The sequence below is a fragment of the Plecotus auritus genome (genome assembly GCF_963455305.1).
Source record: "Plecotus auritus genome assembly, chromosome: 8".
Taxonomy (NCBI): Eukaryota; Metazoa; Chordata; class Mammalia; order Chiroptera; family Vespertilionidae; genus Plecotus; species Plecotus auritus.
Genome location: NC_137782.1, coordinates 31,768,464 through 31,785,328, shown reverse-complemented (window position 1 = coordinate 31,785,328; position 16,865 = coordinate 31,768,464). Strand labels below are relative to the sequence as shown.

Genomic DNA, 16,865 nt, shown 5'->3' with positions numbered 1-16,865 from the left:
GTATCTGGGGTTTATTTATCTTCTACAATTGAAACTTTGTAGTCTGGAGTGGAGCCAAGCCTCCTGCTCCCTCCGTGGCGGCATCCATTTCTGTTGGGATTTATGTATCTTCTATAATTGAAACTTTGTAGTCTTAAGCGGAGGCCAAAGCAGGCCAGGGCTGCAGAAGCTTGGCTTCCTCCATCGCCGGAGGCAACCCTAGCCTCCTGTTCTCTCCAGCTCCGTGGCTGCTGCCATTTCTGTTGGGATTTATGTATCTTCTGTAATTGAAACTTTGTAGCATTGAGTGGAGGCCTGGGCTGGCAAGGGCAGGCAGAAAGCTTGGCTTCCTCCATTGCCAGGGAAACCCAAGCCTCCCTCCTGCTCTCTGTGGCTGCAGCCATCTTGGTTGGGTTTATTTGCGTATTCCCTCCTGATTGGCTGGTGGGCGTGGCTTGTGGGTTTATCGGAGGTATGGTCAATTTGCATATTACTCTTTTATTAGAAAGGATGGATATATTTGCTCAGATGTTTATAAAGCAAAATTAGCATTAAACCTTATTTTCAAACCTTATATTCATTTTATAATTTGACTAGAGACCTGTTGCACAATATTCGTGCAAGAATAGGCCTTTCTTCCCCTGGCTTCACTCCCAGCCGCCCGGGAGCCGGCAAGTCCTCGCTTCTGTCCAGAGCACTGCTTCTGTAGCTCCCTCTGCTGCCCCCCTTCCCCTCATAGCAGGTGTCACGCCCCTCTGTCATGCCCCTCCCGACCGCTCCTTGCCTGTGTATGCAATGCAAATTAACCTCCATCTTTGGTTAATTTGCATACTCTGATTGTCTGTGGGCGTAGCAGAGTGATGGTTAATTTGAATGTTTCTCTTTTATTAGGTAAGATAATTACTTAGGAAAGTGCTATGTTCATATTATTCTTTCTTTTCTTTACCTGAAGATTATTTGCTAGCTGAAGAAATGTCTCTTCTGTAGTCCTCTGTTTTCTAGAAGTGAAAGAAATAAGGTCTAGCCTAATTGGGATAATGGGTCAGTTACTGTTTTATATGCCTCTTTAGGACAGTGGCACTCAACTTTGGCTGCACGTTACAATACTACTGGTGTTTTGTTTGTTTTTATTGATTTCAGAGAGGAAGGGAGAGGGAGAGAGAATCCTTGATCAGCTGCCTCCTGCACACTGGGGATTGAGCCTGCAACTCGTGTATGTGCGCTGACCGGGAATCGAACCATGACCTCCTGGTTCATACACTGACACTCAACCCCTGAGCCACGCCAGGCCAGGCTCCACTGGCGCTTTTTTTTTTAAATTGAATTTATTGGGGTACAGGTTTCAAGTGTACAACTCAACAAAACATCATTTGTACACTGCTCGTGCACCCATCTCCCCAAGCATAGTCTCTTTCTGTCCCCATTTCGCCCCCTTTGCCCACCTCTAGCTACTTCCACTCCCTTTCCCTCTGGCTATTACCACACTGTTTTCTGTATTTTTAGTTATATGTATATTTTTTCTTTTTCTTCTTTTTTCCCCCTTAATCCCTTCATCTTTTTTCATCCAGTCCCCCCAAACTCCCTCCCATCTGATAACTATCAGTATGTTCCATTCCTCTGTTTCTATTTTGTCAGTTTGTTTTATTAATTATATCCCACATATAAATGAGATCATGTGGTATTTGTCTTTCTCTGATTGGGTTATTTCAAGTAGCATAATAATCTCCAGGTAATGCTTTCTTTCTTTTTCTGGCCAAGTAGTATTCCACTGTGTAAAAGTACCATAGCTTTTTTATCCACTCATCTACTGATGGCCACTTGGCTATTTCCAGTTCTTGGCTATTGTAAATAATGCTGCAGTGAACATAGGGTAGATATATTCTTTCGAATTAATGTTTTCAGCCGTGGGCAAACTACGGCCCGCGGGCCGGATCCGGCTGTTCTATCCGGTTCTCTTGCTCTCCCCTCCACTCCTTTACTTTGAATTTATATTAGTTCACACAAACACTCCATCCATGCTTTTGTTCCGGCCCTCCGGTCCAGTTTATGAACCCATTGTGGACCTCGAGTCAAAAAGTTTGCCCACCCCTGTTTTAGGTGATATCTCATTGTGGCTTTAATTCGCATCTCTCTGATGATTAGTGATGTTGAGCAGTTTATCATGTGTCTATTGGCCATCTATATGTCCTCTGTAAAAGTATCTATTCAGGTTTACCCATTTTTTAATTGGGTTGTTTGTCTTCCTGGTATTGAGTTGTATAAGTTCTGTATATATTTTGGAAATTAACCCCTTATCAGGTATATCATTGGCAAATATGTTCTCTCATTCAGTGGGTTCCCTTTTCATTTTGTTGATGCAGAAGCTTTTTAGTTTGATGTAGTTTGTTTATTTTTTCTTTGTTTCCCTTGCTCTAGGACAGTGGTCGGCAAACTCATTAGTCAACAGAGCGGCAAACTGTGGCTGCAGTTTGCCAACCACTGCTCTAGGAGATATATCGGCAAAAATATTGCTACCAAAAATATCTGAGACTTACTGTCTATGTTTTCTTCTAGGATTTTTCTGGTTTCATGGCTTACATTTAAGTCTTTTACCCATTTTGAGTTTATTCTTGTGTTAGATTGTCTTAAGATCTAAGACTTTTCAAAGAAACAGCAGCTAAATGTTGCTTTGTTCTGTACAATATTTGAGTAATAGACTAACAAACAAATAGAATTTAACATTAATTTTTTTAGAAATAGCAATGGTAAAATAGCCTGGGGAAACTTAGGTAAGTTTACCTTTAATGCTGACTCTTGTTGCTGAAAGGGCAATGATATGAACATACGTTGTGATAATTTATTAATACATTGCTTTTTATAAATTAGTCCCTTTTTTTCTTAATTAGGTAGAAACAGAAAAGAAAGATGTTCTTGATTTTGGTGACTTGACTTATGGTGGTTGGAAAGCTCTCCCATTAAAATTGATAAACAAGACACATGCCATCGTGCCAATCAGACTTATTATTAATGCTGTAAGTACTAACGTACAGTAAGAAACCGGTTTACAGAGCACATTGATTTTTGAATTCTAGACACTGCTAATATTATTCTTCGTTAATTTTTCTTTTATGAAAGTAAATTTTTAGAAATCTGTATTGTTGAAAGTATTACAAATGTCCCCTTTTTTCTCCCAGTGACCCCTTATAGACCACCCCTGCCCCCGAAAGTAAATTTTTTTTGTTAAGGATTCTTTCAACAAGTTTAACATTTTACCTACCAACTCTACCTCTATTGAAAATGATTCTTCTACTTCTGCACAGAATGCCATAGCCTGGCGTTGCTTCACATTTTCCAGGGAACCTATCCATGCTTCTATGAGAGCTGCTCCTCATGCTGATATGATTGCTCAGCTGGCAGCTCCTTCTGTGATCAATCACATGATGCCAGCCAGTTACGATGGACAGGTAAGCTAGGTGTTTTAGAACTAAAAGGGAAGGTAAGTTTCCAAACTACTTTCCTTTCATTAAGATTTTAACCTTAATGCCAGTATTCATTTACTTTTTTAATTTTATTTTACAGGACCCTGAATTTTTTGTAATTTGGGTTCTTTTCCATAGTCCAAAGAGACACGTCACTTCTTCAGGTACCATTTACATTTTGCCAGAATTGCTTTACTCTGTATCTGAATAAATTAAAAAGTTGAGCCTTATTTCCTTTGTCAGTAAATATGAATACTTTGAGTAACTTGTCAAATAATTTTATCTTGTTTTAAAAATGGGGCAGAGATCATGCACTTTGGGGTCAAATCCTTGTAATTGTGGGTAACTCAAGCAAGTATCACTGAAAATTTTTTGGGATCTTTTCTCCTAATTGATTTGATCACATCTACCAATTGGATGTTTTCCCTTTTCTCCTTTCTCTCCTCCACTTATTTTTATTTCTCTTTGTTCTTTAAAAAAAGTATCTTGCTTAAGATTTCTTGTGACCCTTGAGGGCATAATGTTTGACCACTCATGGCATTTAGAATTAAATAACTCTGGTGTCTGAACTAAAAGAATGAACTTTTATAGAGATTCTGGACTCAGCAGAAGAATTTTTGGCAAGAGTTGATGTAGAAGTTGATAGCCCAAACCCTACACCAGTCATTAAAAGCATTGGTCTTCGAGCCAGAACAGGAATTGCTAGGATACACGCCCCAAAAGACTTACAGGTACTCGAAACTCTTTGCCATTATTTTATGTTCAGCTTGCTTTAATTGTAATTGTGACAATTTTTTAAAATTCCTGTTTTACCCCATCCTCTAGACTATGCATTTGTTTGCCAGTGTAGCTTCCTCAACAAAACAGCACTTACCTTTGCAAAATGCTGGGAATATTGACGTTTACTTAGATATCAAGGTAAGAATTTGTATCAGTGCTATGACATAGTATTTCCTCAGACTGTGAGACTGAAGGTATTGTGCTACCTACCTCGTCAGAGTGCCGTGGGCTCAAACAGAAGAGTCAGCGAATACTTTAAATGCTGGGTGTTACACTAGTATAAAGTAGATGATGAGGAACTTATATAATGTTTCATATATAAGAACCAAGGTTTTGATTAGTTCCTGAAAAATGTGTGTTCTCCTTTGGCTAGATAGAATTGGAAAAGAGTGATCTACATTCATAGACATTATTTCTGAATCATGTGGTTGAGTAAGAGGGTAGGGTTTTAGAGACCAGGAATTAAGGATAAGGTGGAAGATAAAGTTTGCTATGGGAGATGAAGGAGAAGGAAATATCCTTTCCAAGATAATAAGACAAGGTGGGACAGTGATGGATAAGGAGGAAGGGAGAAATAACCTGTCATAGTAAATGAGAAAGACACATACGACAAAGAGAGAAACTGAGTAAAAGCCATATTTGTATAAATCAGCATTTAAATTATATAAATATTTAGATCCCAGATCAAGGAAGTCACTTTTCAGTGGTTCCAGAGAGTCTATTCCTTAAACCTGGAGAAGAACACGAAGTTATTGTTTCATTTACTCCAAAGGATCCCCAAACCACTGAGGAAAGGTAATACACAATTGTTTATAATGAAAAGTTTTTACTCACTTCTCAAGTTTCTACTCACTTACTTAGATATGCTTCAGTTCACAGCCTGAATGATAGAATACACGTTTTACCTCACCTATCAGATGATAGCTCTGTTTTACCTCTTTCATTTAACCTTAGAGTTTCTTCTTTTGTTTACTAAAAAAAAAAAAAACACACCTCCTTTTAAGCCTATTGACTGGAAATCTAAAAGTCCTATTTCTAAGTATATTTTGACAAAAATAAATAGAATTTTAGTCTTGATGTTTCTTGTTAACTTTTTTTCTCTCTCCAAGGAAACCATTGGTTGACCTTGTCTGTTGTTAGTTTAAAATACTTTGCTTCACCCCTTCTCAGTGACTGTGACTTTTTGGCACCCAAGCCATAAATGGGTGAATATCACGTACAATGGTGATAACAGCATTGCTTTTAGTATTTGAACGTGCTTGATAAACCTAGTGTAGTACTTAGCATGGTGTCCTGAGACACATGATCTGTCTCCTGCCTGGGTTCCAGAAGCCTTAGAGGGCTCAGTCTGCTACTGTGGACTGTAGCACTTGCCCCCAACTTCACTGGGTTAGCTCTTTCATCTCGGAAGCTTCCTCAACTCTTTCGAAAGTCCTCATAAATAGTATTTAGTAGTGTTCCTATTTAGTTAGCCTCGTGACCACCTCATAGATGGCATTGTGACGGTCTCTGTCCTTACCTGTAGTCTCCTCTGTAAAATAAGCTCTAAAGGTGGGAAGGGCATTGTATTCAGCTCAGTCTCATGGACAAAGGAAACGTAGAAATAGTTGCCAAAAGAATTCTGGACATTCAACTTAGTTGGTTTTCTTTGTCAGGATCTTGAAAATATTTGTGCAGCCATTTGGACCTCAGTATGAAGTAGTGTTAAAAGGTGAAGTAGTTTCTTCAGAAAATAAACCTCTAGCACCTGGATCTGGCTGCTCAGACATTCCATCCATTTTATCCAACAAGCAGTTTTTGGCTTGGGGAGGTGTCCCTCTGGGCAGAACACAGTAAGTATGCACATAGCAGCCTCTGCTGAGATCTTGCTGTTATCTCCCAACGTGATTCTCTGCTGTGTTAGTTATGACCATGTTAATATTTTTAGAATTGAATAAAGCTGTCTTATAATCCTTAATCTTCCTATCATGAATTCAAAATTTTTAATTTAAATTTTCACCTGTTTTTAAATGCAATCTAAAAACATAGGTTTCGATTTTCTTAGCTTTTTGGCGAATTCCTTGCTGATTTCTAAATTTAGGCAATTAAGAGTATCTTTGTTCCTTCTCTGGAAAGCACTATGAAAAGGTAGGAAGACATTCTGTTTAAGGAATTTACAAACTAAATGGTGAATACTTTGTTCTGTAGAGTGAAGGGTATAAGGGATCTCTAATAGAATAGATATATTCTCTTATAAGTTACTGTGAATTATATCTCTTAATTTTATTTTTATATTTATTTTGATTATATATTATGGATAACTGAGTAATAAAACTAATGGGTATATAACATATAGTATGTATAGTAATATTCCCCTTCCTAAGCTTAGCAACATAGTTAAATTTTTTTACCAACCTCATATCAGTAAAAATTTCTAATTAACAACCTACGTAATTATTAAACCTAAAATGTTTACTCTTTCGTAATTTTACACTTTTGTGTTTATCCTAATTGTTTTACCTATACATTTCTATGGTGCCTGAGAGATAACGTTCTGGCTGAATCTACTACAGGTGTGAACAAATTACTTCTTTAAAATTATAGTTTTGTCAATGCAAAAAGGATTTAATTGAACTTCCTTACTTTAAATATATTTTTATTGATTTCAGAGAGGAAGGGAGAGGGAGAGATAGAAACATCAATGATGAGAGAATAATTGATTGGCTGCCTCCTGCATGCCTCACACTGGGGATGAGCCCACAACCCAGGCATGTGCCCTGACCAGAAATCAAACTGTGACCTCCTGGTTCATAGGTCCATGCTCAACCACTGAGCCACGCCAGCTGGGCTGAACCTCCTTACTTTATAGAGTTCATACCTCGGCTTACTCACTCATGTGGTCATCTGTACTTGTTTTGTTCCAAAAGCAGTTTTCCAAAGGACACGGTAACATAAAAACAGTTAAGTGAGAAATTACTTCTGTGGGAAATTGAGGCAGTCATCATAAAGGTGGCCCTTGAGGTCTCGATGGGAGACATTGTGCACTTGCCTTAATGTGAGCCTTGGGCTTGTTTCTGACACAAGTCACAGTATTCAGAGGTTAAGAACAAAGCAGTTACTATGTGAGAGAGTATAGCCATTCCTGCTACAGACTTTAGAGAGATGTTTCTTTCACGGGTCCTTTTAAAGAGAAAGTTGTATAATATAGTGAATCTCAAGGAAAAACAATTTCACAGTGACTACTCCATCAGGATGCTCCCCCTGTGACTAGACATGCCACCCCTGAAACCCCAAGTGAAGGCATTCTCCGAGTGCTGAGCATGTGGTGGTGTGATTAGAAATCCCTTAGGCACCTGGGAGAATGTGCAGACTGCATGTTCTTTAAGCAGCTCTCTGTAAAGGTTCCTCTCAGCTATAGACTTTGGAAAATCCTGAATGACAGTGGGTATGAGGCACTATGCCCTCTTCAGTAGTTTCTGTGTTGTTGGTTATATGTGCCGTATGTTTTTTGAAGCCAGTTAAGAGGGAATCAGGATTGACACTGATGTTGAAAGGAAGGACTGAACAGGACATGTGCCTATAGAGAAGGTTTTTCCTATTCTGTACAGTTGAACCTGAACAGTGTTTAAATGCCAAATTTTTTCTCAAAACATTAATTTTCGGTTGCTCCAGTACTTGTACAGTTAGTTGATTGAGGCCTTTAAGTCTGTGCTGTGCAAGGTGGCCAAAATAATGAAGCTGTTCAGTTCAGCCATTAATGTCCAAGTTAAAAAGAAGAGGAAAATCAGCTTGTCTTCCCTAGCAATCACAGCTTATCTTACAACTGCTTTTGTCCATTAAGTCAAAGGCAGAAGAAAGTCATTAAGAGCCATCATCATCCTTGTGTTTCTGACAGAATTTCCTACTTTGTGATAGAATTTGTAATAAATGATTAATGTGGTAGAGATGACTATTCTTAAAATTCAGCGGCTTCTCAGATGCCATACCAACCTGAAAACTCACCTCCTCAGCTAAAATAAAATTAACATGTGCTAAACTTTTTAAAGTCAGAAATTACATTAGTTAAGTTGAAAACGAGGCGCTGTTTTGATGTGCTTTACAGGCTTGTCAGCAGCATTTTTCCTCGGCCTTTTCCTATGTGAAGGGGCTTCAGGCTGTCCATTACTTGACTTCATTTCCTCATGGAGATTCACAGAGTTCTTCTAATCTAACATGTATGAGTACGTCACATGCCAGTGCAGGGAACTAACCCAAAAAGCCTATTGTATCCCCAATTTACAGGAGTTGGTTAGGGTCTTAACTTAGCCTGGAGGAGCTTGCCAATCCTGTGAGAATATCTCTTCCTTGGTTGATGATACACCACATGGATGGCTAAAAGTGGGTTTTTGTGAAGGTAACAATTCCAAAGCATTAAGTGGATGTATTTAGTGCAGTGCCTAGCTAAATTATAGATTTGCATTTCTTTATTTCTTCTCCTCAGCCCCTGTCTTGGTGTCCTGCAAAGAACAATAATTTTTCCCATCACAGATAGCTCCTGCTACTCCTCTGTAAATGTTGCAGCAGAGTTCTGCTTAGGAAATAATCTTATTTTCTTTTCCACCATGAAGTGTTCTAGGAGGCAGACAGAGGCTTTGTCTCAATAGTTACTAAGAGAGGACTTCTAAAAATGGATGAGAGATGCTGCTCCCCTACTGGGTGCTCTTTCTATGAGATACCTGCCCACTCTGCCCTGCCTTGCAGAAGAATGTGCTCGTTGGAAAAGGGAGATTTGAAGTGAGCTCTTTATCCAAGAATGGAGAAAAATTAATATATAATTTGGGGGGTAATATTCTCGTTGAGTTAATGGGTTTTTGCCTCAGTTGCAAATAGGAATGATAATGAATAAATTAAAATTATATTTTCTGTTGGGTAAAGTAGTCCAACTTGATATTTCATTCCAACTTGATATTTTTAGATTTCTAAAGTTCTATAGTTTTCCATATTTTATTCCCTCATTTTAGTTTCCCATAAGTCTATTTACATACTTTAGCTATTTGTTGGTTAGGATTTTAGTATTCTTTTTTCTTACTTGTGTGCAATCTTTATATAATAAAGGTGTTAACCCTTTGATTTTGTACAGCTCCTTTTAAAAATTAGACATTGAGCCCTCCCCCTTAATAGCTCTGCAACTTGAAAATGATAACATTTCTTTAAACAAAAAAAGTAAATCAAATTCAAACTTTTTTAATGATTTTCTTTTTTTCAGGTAAGTCTTTCTCAGTCAATGTACGTGTGGAAGGCTTTTCTCGGGTGTGCTGATAGTCAAAGGTTTTAGATTTTATTCCGAGATAAAGCTCAGCCGCCTTCCCTTTGAACACAAAGTGCACGAGGCATAGATCACAGTTTAAATAGTTTAACTACCAATCTTTAAAATTTGAGAAAAATAGAGGTTTACTCATGTATTTATTCTCTAGCAACAAGAGGATTCATGTACTTTCAAAGATTGAAGGATTTTCTTACTATCAGCCAGTCATATGTCCATTCTACTTGCATTGTAACTTTTTAAAAGTAAGGTTAATTCAGTGTACTGTTTAAAAGACTTTTGTGCAAATGAACCACTTAGAGTGAAAAACTTGGGCAGTTGGCCAGGGACTCCTTGTTTACTTGAAAGGGAGGTATTTGAACCAAACATGGTATTTATTGACTTAATGAATTTGTTAATCTGGATATTCATTTATTAATGTATTATAAGACAGATAATACCTCTACATATAGTACAAATAATAAGGGCAGCTAAGGAGCTCTAATGGGAAAGAGATTAAACCAAAAAGCTTTTCTGATAATCAGGTGAGTCTTCTGTGTAAGTTTTCAGAAATGTAGAGTTCTAGGACTAGAGAGAGAATTCCAGGCTGCTAAAATGGCATGTGCAATCAGTCATTGCTAAACATTGGTTTTGGCTTTGTTTTTTATAATTGGAGCAATACCTGTGGAGGAAAACCACATTTAAAATGTGTAATTGTTTTTAGGCTTCAGAAGCTAGTTTTAAGAAATAATTCTACGTCCACAACCCAACACTTGCGACTGCTAATTAGAGGACAAGACCAGGACTGCTTTCAGGTGTGTAGAGTGCTTGGTTCTGTTCTATGTTCTGTCTGATCCAGAACCCTCAGCTATGCAGACTATCGTGAGTAGTCTGAAGAGTGTGTGTCAGTGGTATGTTTTATTTGTGCTACTGCTTTGTTTTATGCAGTGATTATTTTTAAATTGTAGCTTCAGCACACTTTTGGTTCCGAAAAGCGATTAACTAGTAACTGTGAGATCAAAATTCGTCCAAAAGAAGACATTACCATCTTTGTGTTGTTTGCACCTACTCGATTATCTTGTATGTTGGCTAAACTAGAAATTAAACAACTGGGAATTCGATCACAGCCAGGTATTAAGTTCACGGTAAGATCATTTTTATTGCTTTTTTTCCCTCCTGTGGAATTTATAACATGTTATAACTATTGATTTAATATTAGTAAATTAAACATATTCTGATGTTTTTACAAATCAAAATATTATGATTGTCTAGATTTACAAATTAGGGAGTAATTATGTATTTTTAGAATTGTCAGGTAACAAAAGCAGCCACCATAGCATTCTTCTTAGTAATAATCTCTTCTAATGCTTTAGAGTTTAATTTCAGTTTGAGAATTTTGAGCTATACCTGACTTTCCAAGGACATATTTTTTGGAAATGCGATCAAACTGTTTGATACTGTCTTCCTGAAATGGAAGTTTTGGACTGGAACCCAGATTCTTTGTCCATCTGAGTCAAAGAATGAATCCATGGACAGAGGGTAGTATAGCAAATGTGGAGATTTATTGAAGAAGTACAGACTCCCACGTGGGGAGAGGGAAAGGGTCCCACTGAGTACCTTTTCCCTATGGCTTATAAAGGCTGCAGAGCCAAATCCCTTGATATCCCCTCTGATTGGTCACTATTCCCCTAGACTTGTTACTATAGTAACTCCTAGGTTCAAAGGTTGAACCTCACATGAGACATATGATGTTCTCCCCCCCTCCTTCCTTATTGTTTTCCTATTCCCTTTGGATGGCTTTCTTCTTTTCCTTCTGGAGGAAGGGCTTCCTTCTCTTTATTTTGTAAATACAGACCTTTTGCTGCTCCCAGCTCCCTCATTCTATGGAAATGTACCTATTGCAGCTTTTCAGCTTCCCTATTCTATGGAAATATACCTTCTGCTGCTCTGTAGCCCTGTGCTTCCTCCATGGTCCCCTTAATTTCCAAAATTTCTAAAATTTCCTAAAACCTGTCTTTTTCACCCCAAAAAATTCCTGTTTCATTCCCAAGTAAATTTTACTCATTCAATTAAAATTATCTATTGACACCATTTGCTAGACTCTGTTTCAGATACTAGGAATACATAGACAGGAGTTTCTATATTTTATTTCCTCCCATCGTAATTTTTAAAAAGGATTTCAAGTCATTTCTTTAGGTACATTGAAAGCACTAAGAGATAAAAGTGATAAATCATTGAGGAAAGGAAAATAATTTCAAGCTTCACTAAAGTGCATACCTTAACACTGCACAGTTGTTTGGCAGCGGGGCTAGGGCTAAAATTTTGGTTCATTTCCTGGTGGCAAAGAGGGAATGTGATAAATTACAAGAATAATACCTAAAAGGTTGTGGGTTGTTTTTTTAAGTTAAAAAAAAGGTATTTATGACATATCTAGCTTTATTTGATGCTGGAGCTTGACATGTCCTCTCCGGAGCTCTTCACTTGGCCTTGTGAGCTATGGTGGGCAAAATTGTTTAAAGATGTAAATGATAGAGAGAAACCAAGATGGCGGCATAGGTAAACACCTGAACTTGCTGCCTCGCACAACCACTTCAAAACTACAACTAAAAGACAAAATGGGTATCATCCCAGAACCACAGGAAGGCTGGCTGAGTGGAAATTATACAATTAGAAGGAAAGAGAAAAGCACACTGAGACTCGGAGGAGGTGCAGAGGTGCAGAGGTACGGAGGTTCGCGCGCGCGGAAAGGGCTGGCAACTAAGTACCCTGTTGTCTTTTTCAATTGGGAGGGAGATACAAGCTCCAGACTGCTCTGAACTCCAATTCCGGGCGAGATTCTGGGGACTCAGACTCCTACAGGGAGAAACTGGACTGTCTGGCATCAGGTGGAACTTGAGGGCCGCTTTCTCTCAGAGGTGCTTGCAGTGATCATTGTTCCTGCATGGTCCTGCGGGACACAGAGACACAGGGCCTCTTCCAGGCAGGGCTGACGGTCAGCCATTGCTGTTGGCTCCACCTTGGTGATTCCCTGAGACCCTGCCCCACCCAATTTACAACCCCACCCAAGCTGTGCGCAGAAGCTTTTGCATATGAATGGCCTGGCCCTTTGCAATCTGAAACCTAACTTACTGCAGCTGGGTCAAAGAGCCCCAGAGCCTCCAAAAGAAGACCCAAGGCTGGACAGCAGCTTGCATTGCTTCACAGCTGGGCCTCATCTGGGCACCTTCAAACCCCAAATAAAGAGAAGGAATCTGGAGATCTCTCTGTAGCTCCTGCTGGGTGGCCTCTCTCCTTGGAGATCCAAGAGCCAGTGTACCCAATGGTCAGAGAGAGACCATCCAGACTACAACTCTTCACAGCCATAAGAGACACACTCAGGGGGCAGACTCAGTGAGTGCCAAAGCCCCACTGAAGCAAGTCTTGCCCCATAAGGGTATCTCCAGCATAGAAGTTCTCCCATAGTAGACACAACTGATCCTCAGAGCCAATTGGCCTGGAGGTCAATTCCTCCCAGTGATACCAACAACAATCAAGGCTTAACTACAGCAAGACTGTGCACACAGCCCACAAAGGGGTGCACCAAGAGTGTCCACCTCCGGTAATTAGGGAGGCAGAGCCACTGAGCCCTATAGGACACCTAGCACACAAAGCCACCCTATCAACACAGGGAAGCAGCCAAAATGTGGAGACAAAGAAACAGGTCACAAATGAAAGGCATGGAGGAAAGCAAAGGACTGGATATAGAGTTCAAAACGACGGTTATAAGGTTACTCAAGAATCTTATAGAAACCGCTGATAAATTTAGCGAGACCCTCGAGGATATGCAAAAGGACCAACTAGAAATTAAGCATACACTGACTGAAATAAAGAATAATATACAGAGATCCAATAGGAGACTTAGAGGATCCCAAGAATCGAGTCAAAGATTTGAAATACGAAGAAGCAAAAAACACCCAACCAGAAAAGCAAAAAGAAAAAAGAATCCAAAAAATTGAAGATAGTGTAAGGAGCCTCTGGGACAACTTCAAGCGTACCAACATCAGAATTATGGGGGTGCCAGAAGAAGAGAGAGTGCAAGATACTGAACACCTATTTGAAGAAATAATGAAAGAAAACTTCCCCTACCTGGTGAAAGAAATAGACTTACAAGTCCAGGAAGCGCACAGAACCCCAAACAAAAGGAATCCAAAGAGGACCACACCAAGACACATCATATTTAAAATGCCAAGGACAAAAGACAGAGAATATTAAAAGCAGCAAGAGAAAAAGTTAGTTACCTACAAGGGAGTACCCATATGACTGTCAGCTGATTTCTCAACAGAAACTATGCAGGCCAGACAGGAGTGGCAAGAAATAATCAAGTGATGAATAGCAAGAACCTAGAACCAAGATTACTCTACCCAGCAAAGCTATCATTCACAATGGAAGGTCAGATAAAGAGCTTCACAGATAAGAAAAAGCTAAAGGAATTCATCACCACCAAACTAGTGTTATATGAAGTGCTGAAGAGTATTCTTTAAGAAGAGGGAAGAAGAAGAAAAAGGTAAAGACAAAAACTATGAACAACAAAGTGACAAATACATATCTATCAACAAGTGAATCTAAAAATCAAGTGAATAAAAAGTCTGATGAACAGAATAAACTGGTGAATATAATAGGATCATGACATAGAAAGGAAGTGGACTGACAATTCTCGGGGGGAAAGGGGTGTGGGAAGAGACTGGACAAAAATTGTACACCTATGGATGAGGACAGTTGGGGGTGGGGGAGGGTAAGGGCAGAGGGTGGGGTGGGAACCGGGTGGAGGGGAGCTATGGGGGGAAAAAAGAGGAACAACTGTAATAATCTGAACAATAAAGATTTATTAGTAAAAAAAAATGTAAATGATCATTTTTAAAACTAATGTATTTACACATGAGCTCAGTCAGTGTATCCTTTAGACTATCCTGAATATATTTTAATTAGTTTCAGGTCTACTAGCCAAGATTTTGAGGTTATTCCTAAGCAGGAATTTCTGGTGCTTTAGGGCAGAACCATTTTATTTGACAGCCAATCAAACAGAAGTTCAGGTTGGTGTCCTCTTAAGACAAACTAGGATCCTAGTGGGAGTCCTAGCAGAGGTAGATGCCAACTGTCTTCTCTGAGAGTTGGGCTGAATGGGACCTGAATGCACAGAATATGGCTCTTGTCTTACAAGAAGACTTAGACCATTAACTTTGATGTATCTTTGTGGAGATAAGTAGCCTGATACAGTGATGGAAGAGCACTTAACTCCAGGGATGAAAGAATCAGGAACACTCCTGCTTCTGTGCTTCACACTCACCCTGAAGCAGTCATTATACTTGCACATGCTTCGTTCCCTTATCCGAAATGCAAATAATTGTCACCCCAACTTCCTGGTTTGGTTCTGAGGAACAAATGGAATTATATATGCTTTGTATACAGCATGATGGGACTACAATAAAAATGTGTTGACTTCAATCTGAGTATATGTCAGGCACTACTCCTGATCATTATACGGATTACCACATTTTACTTCAAAAATCTGTCTGAGATCATACCACTATCTCCATCTTACACATATGGAAACTGAGGCCTAGAGATGCCTTCCTGTGCATCTTAACCCACCATTATGTGGTCCAGGACAGATTCACATTTAGGCTACCTGACTTGAGAGCGCATGTTTATCTGTTGGACAGGCTCTAGGTGTTCATACTAGCTTTCCGTTTTCTAGTGCTATAGAGCAGCAAAGCTCAACCAGAGGCCATTTTACCCTCCAGGGGACATTGGCAATTTCTGGAGATATTTTTGGTTGTCATAACTTGGATGGGAAGGGGTGCTTCTGGCATCTGGTGGGTAGCGGCCAGGGATGTAGCTGAACACCCTATAATGCATAAGACGGCCCTCACCATAATGAATGATCCAAATCAAATTGTCCGCAGTGCTGAGGTTAGAAACCCTGCTCTAGAGCAATAATAGTTTTTCCTGTTGAATTTTTGGATTTATTAGTATTAGTTAGATTTCATTTTATTTAATCAGTAGAGGCCCATTGCACGAAGAGATTCGTGCAATAGGCCTTCCTTCCCTTGGCTTCCAGCACCGGTTTTCCTCTGGCACCCAGGACCCAGCCCTTCGCTCCGGCCAGAGTCTGCCTTCTTCGTCTTTGCTGCAGACTCAGGCCAGAGTCTGCCATCTTCGTCTTCGCTACAGACTCCGGCTGGAGTCTGCCATCTTCTTCTTCGCTGCTTCGCTGCAGACTCCAGCCAGAGTCTGCCGTCTTTGCTCCAGACTCTGGAGTCTGCAGTCTTGTCTTCGCAGCGGCACTCCGCTCCTGTAGATCCCGTTGCCCCCCGCCCTCCCTCTCATAGCAGGCGTCCTGCCCTGCCTGGCCACTCCACATCTGGAGCAGCTGGGCGGCTGCCATCTTTGGCCTTCTAATTTGCATACTCACTCTCATTTGCTGTGAGTGTAGCAGAGGTATGGTCAATTTACATGTTTGTCTATTATTAGGTAAGATTCTTCTTAACCTTTTACTCCGTAGTTATTTGTAATTCTTTAGGCTTTGAAAATATTGGAAGAATGCTTACATTGAGTGTTTTAAAACTAATAGGCTTCCCCAAAAAACATTTCATTTAAAAAATTCATGCCCTAACCGATTTGGCTCAGTGGATAGTGTGTCCCCCTGCGGACTGAAGGGTCCCAGGTTCGATTCCGGTCAAGGCCATGTACCTTGGTTGCGGGCACATCCCCAGTAGGGAGTGTGCAGGAGGCAGCTGATCAATGTTTCTCTCTCATCGATGTTTCTAACTCTCTATCCCTCTCCCTTCCTCTCTATAAAAAATCAATAAAAATATATTTAAAAAAAAATTCAGAATACTGGAATGTTAAAAAATTATACATAGACCCACATACCTTACCACTTAGATGCTGTAATTAATGTTTTGCTATATTTCTTTTATTACATATTTAACCATCCATAAACTCATCCAATTTTTAAATGCATTTCAAAGTAAATTACAAACAATATGTTCCACTCTAAACACTTCTAATTAAGCATATCTATACTATGCTAACCTTTTTATTTATTATCTAAGTTTAGCTTTTATAACAATGAAATAATTATTCTTAGTATATTAAAAGGCAAATAATTTTGTAGCACTGTGATATGTTTTTCTCTTAAGATACAATCTTTAATATAATGCTGGACTGGAAGTGGGACAACTACTAGCCAAAGTACGCAAAGAATAATAATTGTAATTGTAGTAATTCTAGTATATGTATTTTCTTCTCTGATCATAATTTAATCTTCTGCTTTCTGCTTACATAAAAATAATTTTGAATACACAAACACACACACACATATATACATGTATAACTATTTTTTTGCA

General features: G+C 39.3%; 1 protein-coding gene across 1 annotated transcript in view; it reads left to right on the top strand.

Annotated features, from left to right (window-relative positions):
* The window catches only part of CEP192 (centrosomal protein 192), a 100,258-nt gene that overhangs the window by 55,407 nt on the left and 27,986 nt on the right, over window positions 1-16,865 (top strand). The window contains exons 21-29 of the mRNA XM_080684756.1: window positions 2,865-2,990; window positions 3,279-3,422; window positions 3,538-3,601; window positions 4,029-4,168; window positions 4,263-4,355; window positions 4,894-5,012; window positions 5,873-6,049; window positions 10,202-10,292; window positions 10,446-10,622. Coding sequence (XP_080540882.1) covers window positions 2,865-2,990; window positions 3,279-3,422; window positions 3,538-3,601; window positions 4,029-4,168; window positions 4,263-4,355; window positions 4,894-5,012; window positions 5,873-6,049; window positions 10,202-10,292; window positions 10,446-10,622 — 1,131 coding nt within the window. The remainder of the gene's footprint in view (window positions 1-2,864; window positions 2,991-3,278; window positions 3,423-3,537; window positions 3,602-4,028; window positions 4,169-4,262; window positions 4,356-4,893; window positions 5,013-5,872; window positions 6,050-10,201; window positions 10,293-10,445; window positions 10,623-16,865) is intronic.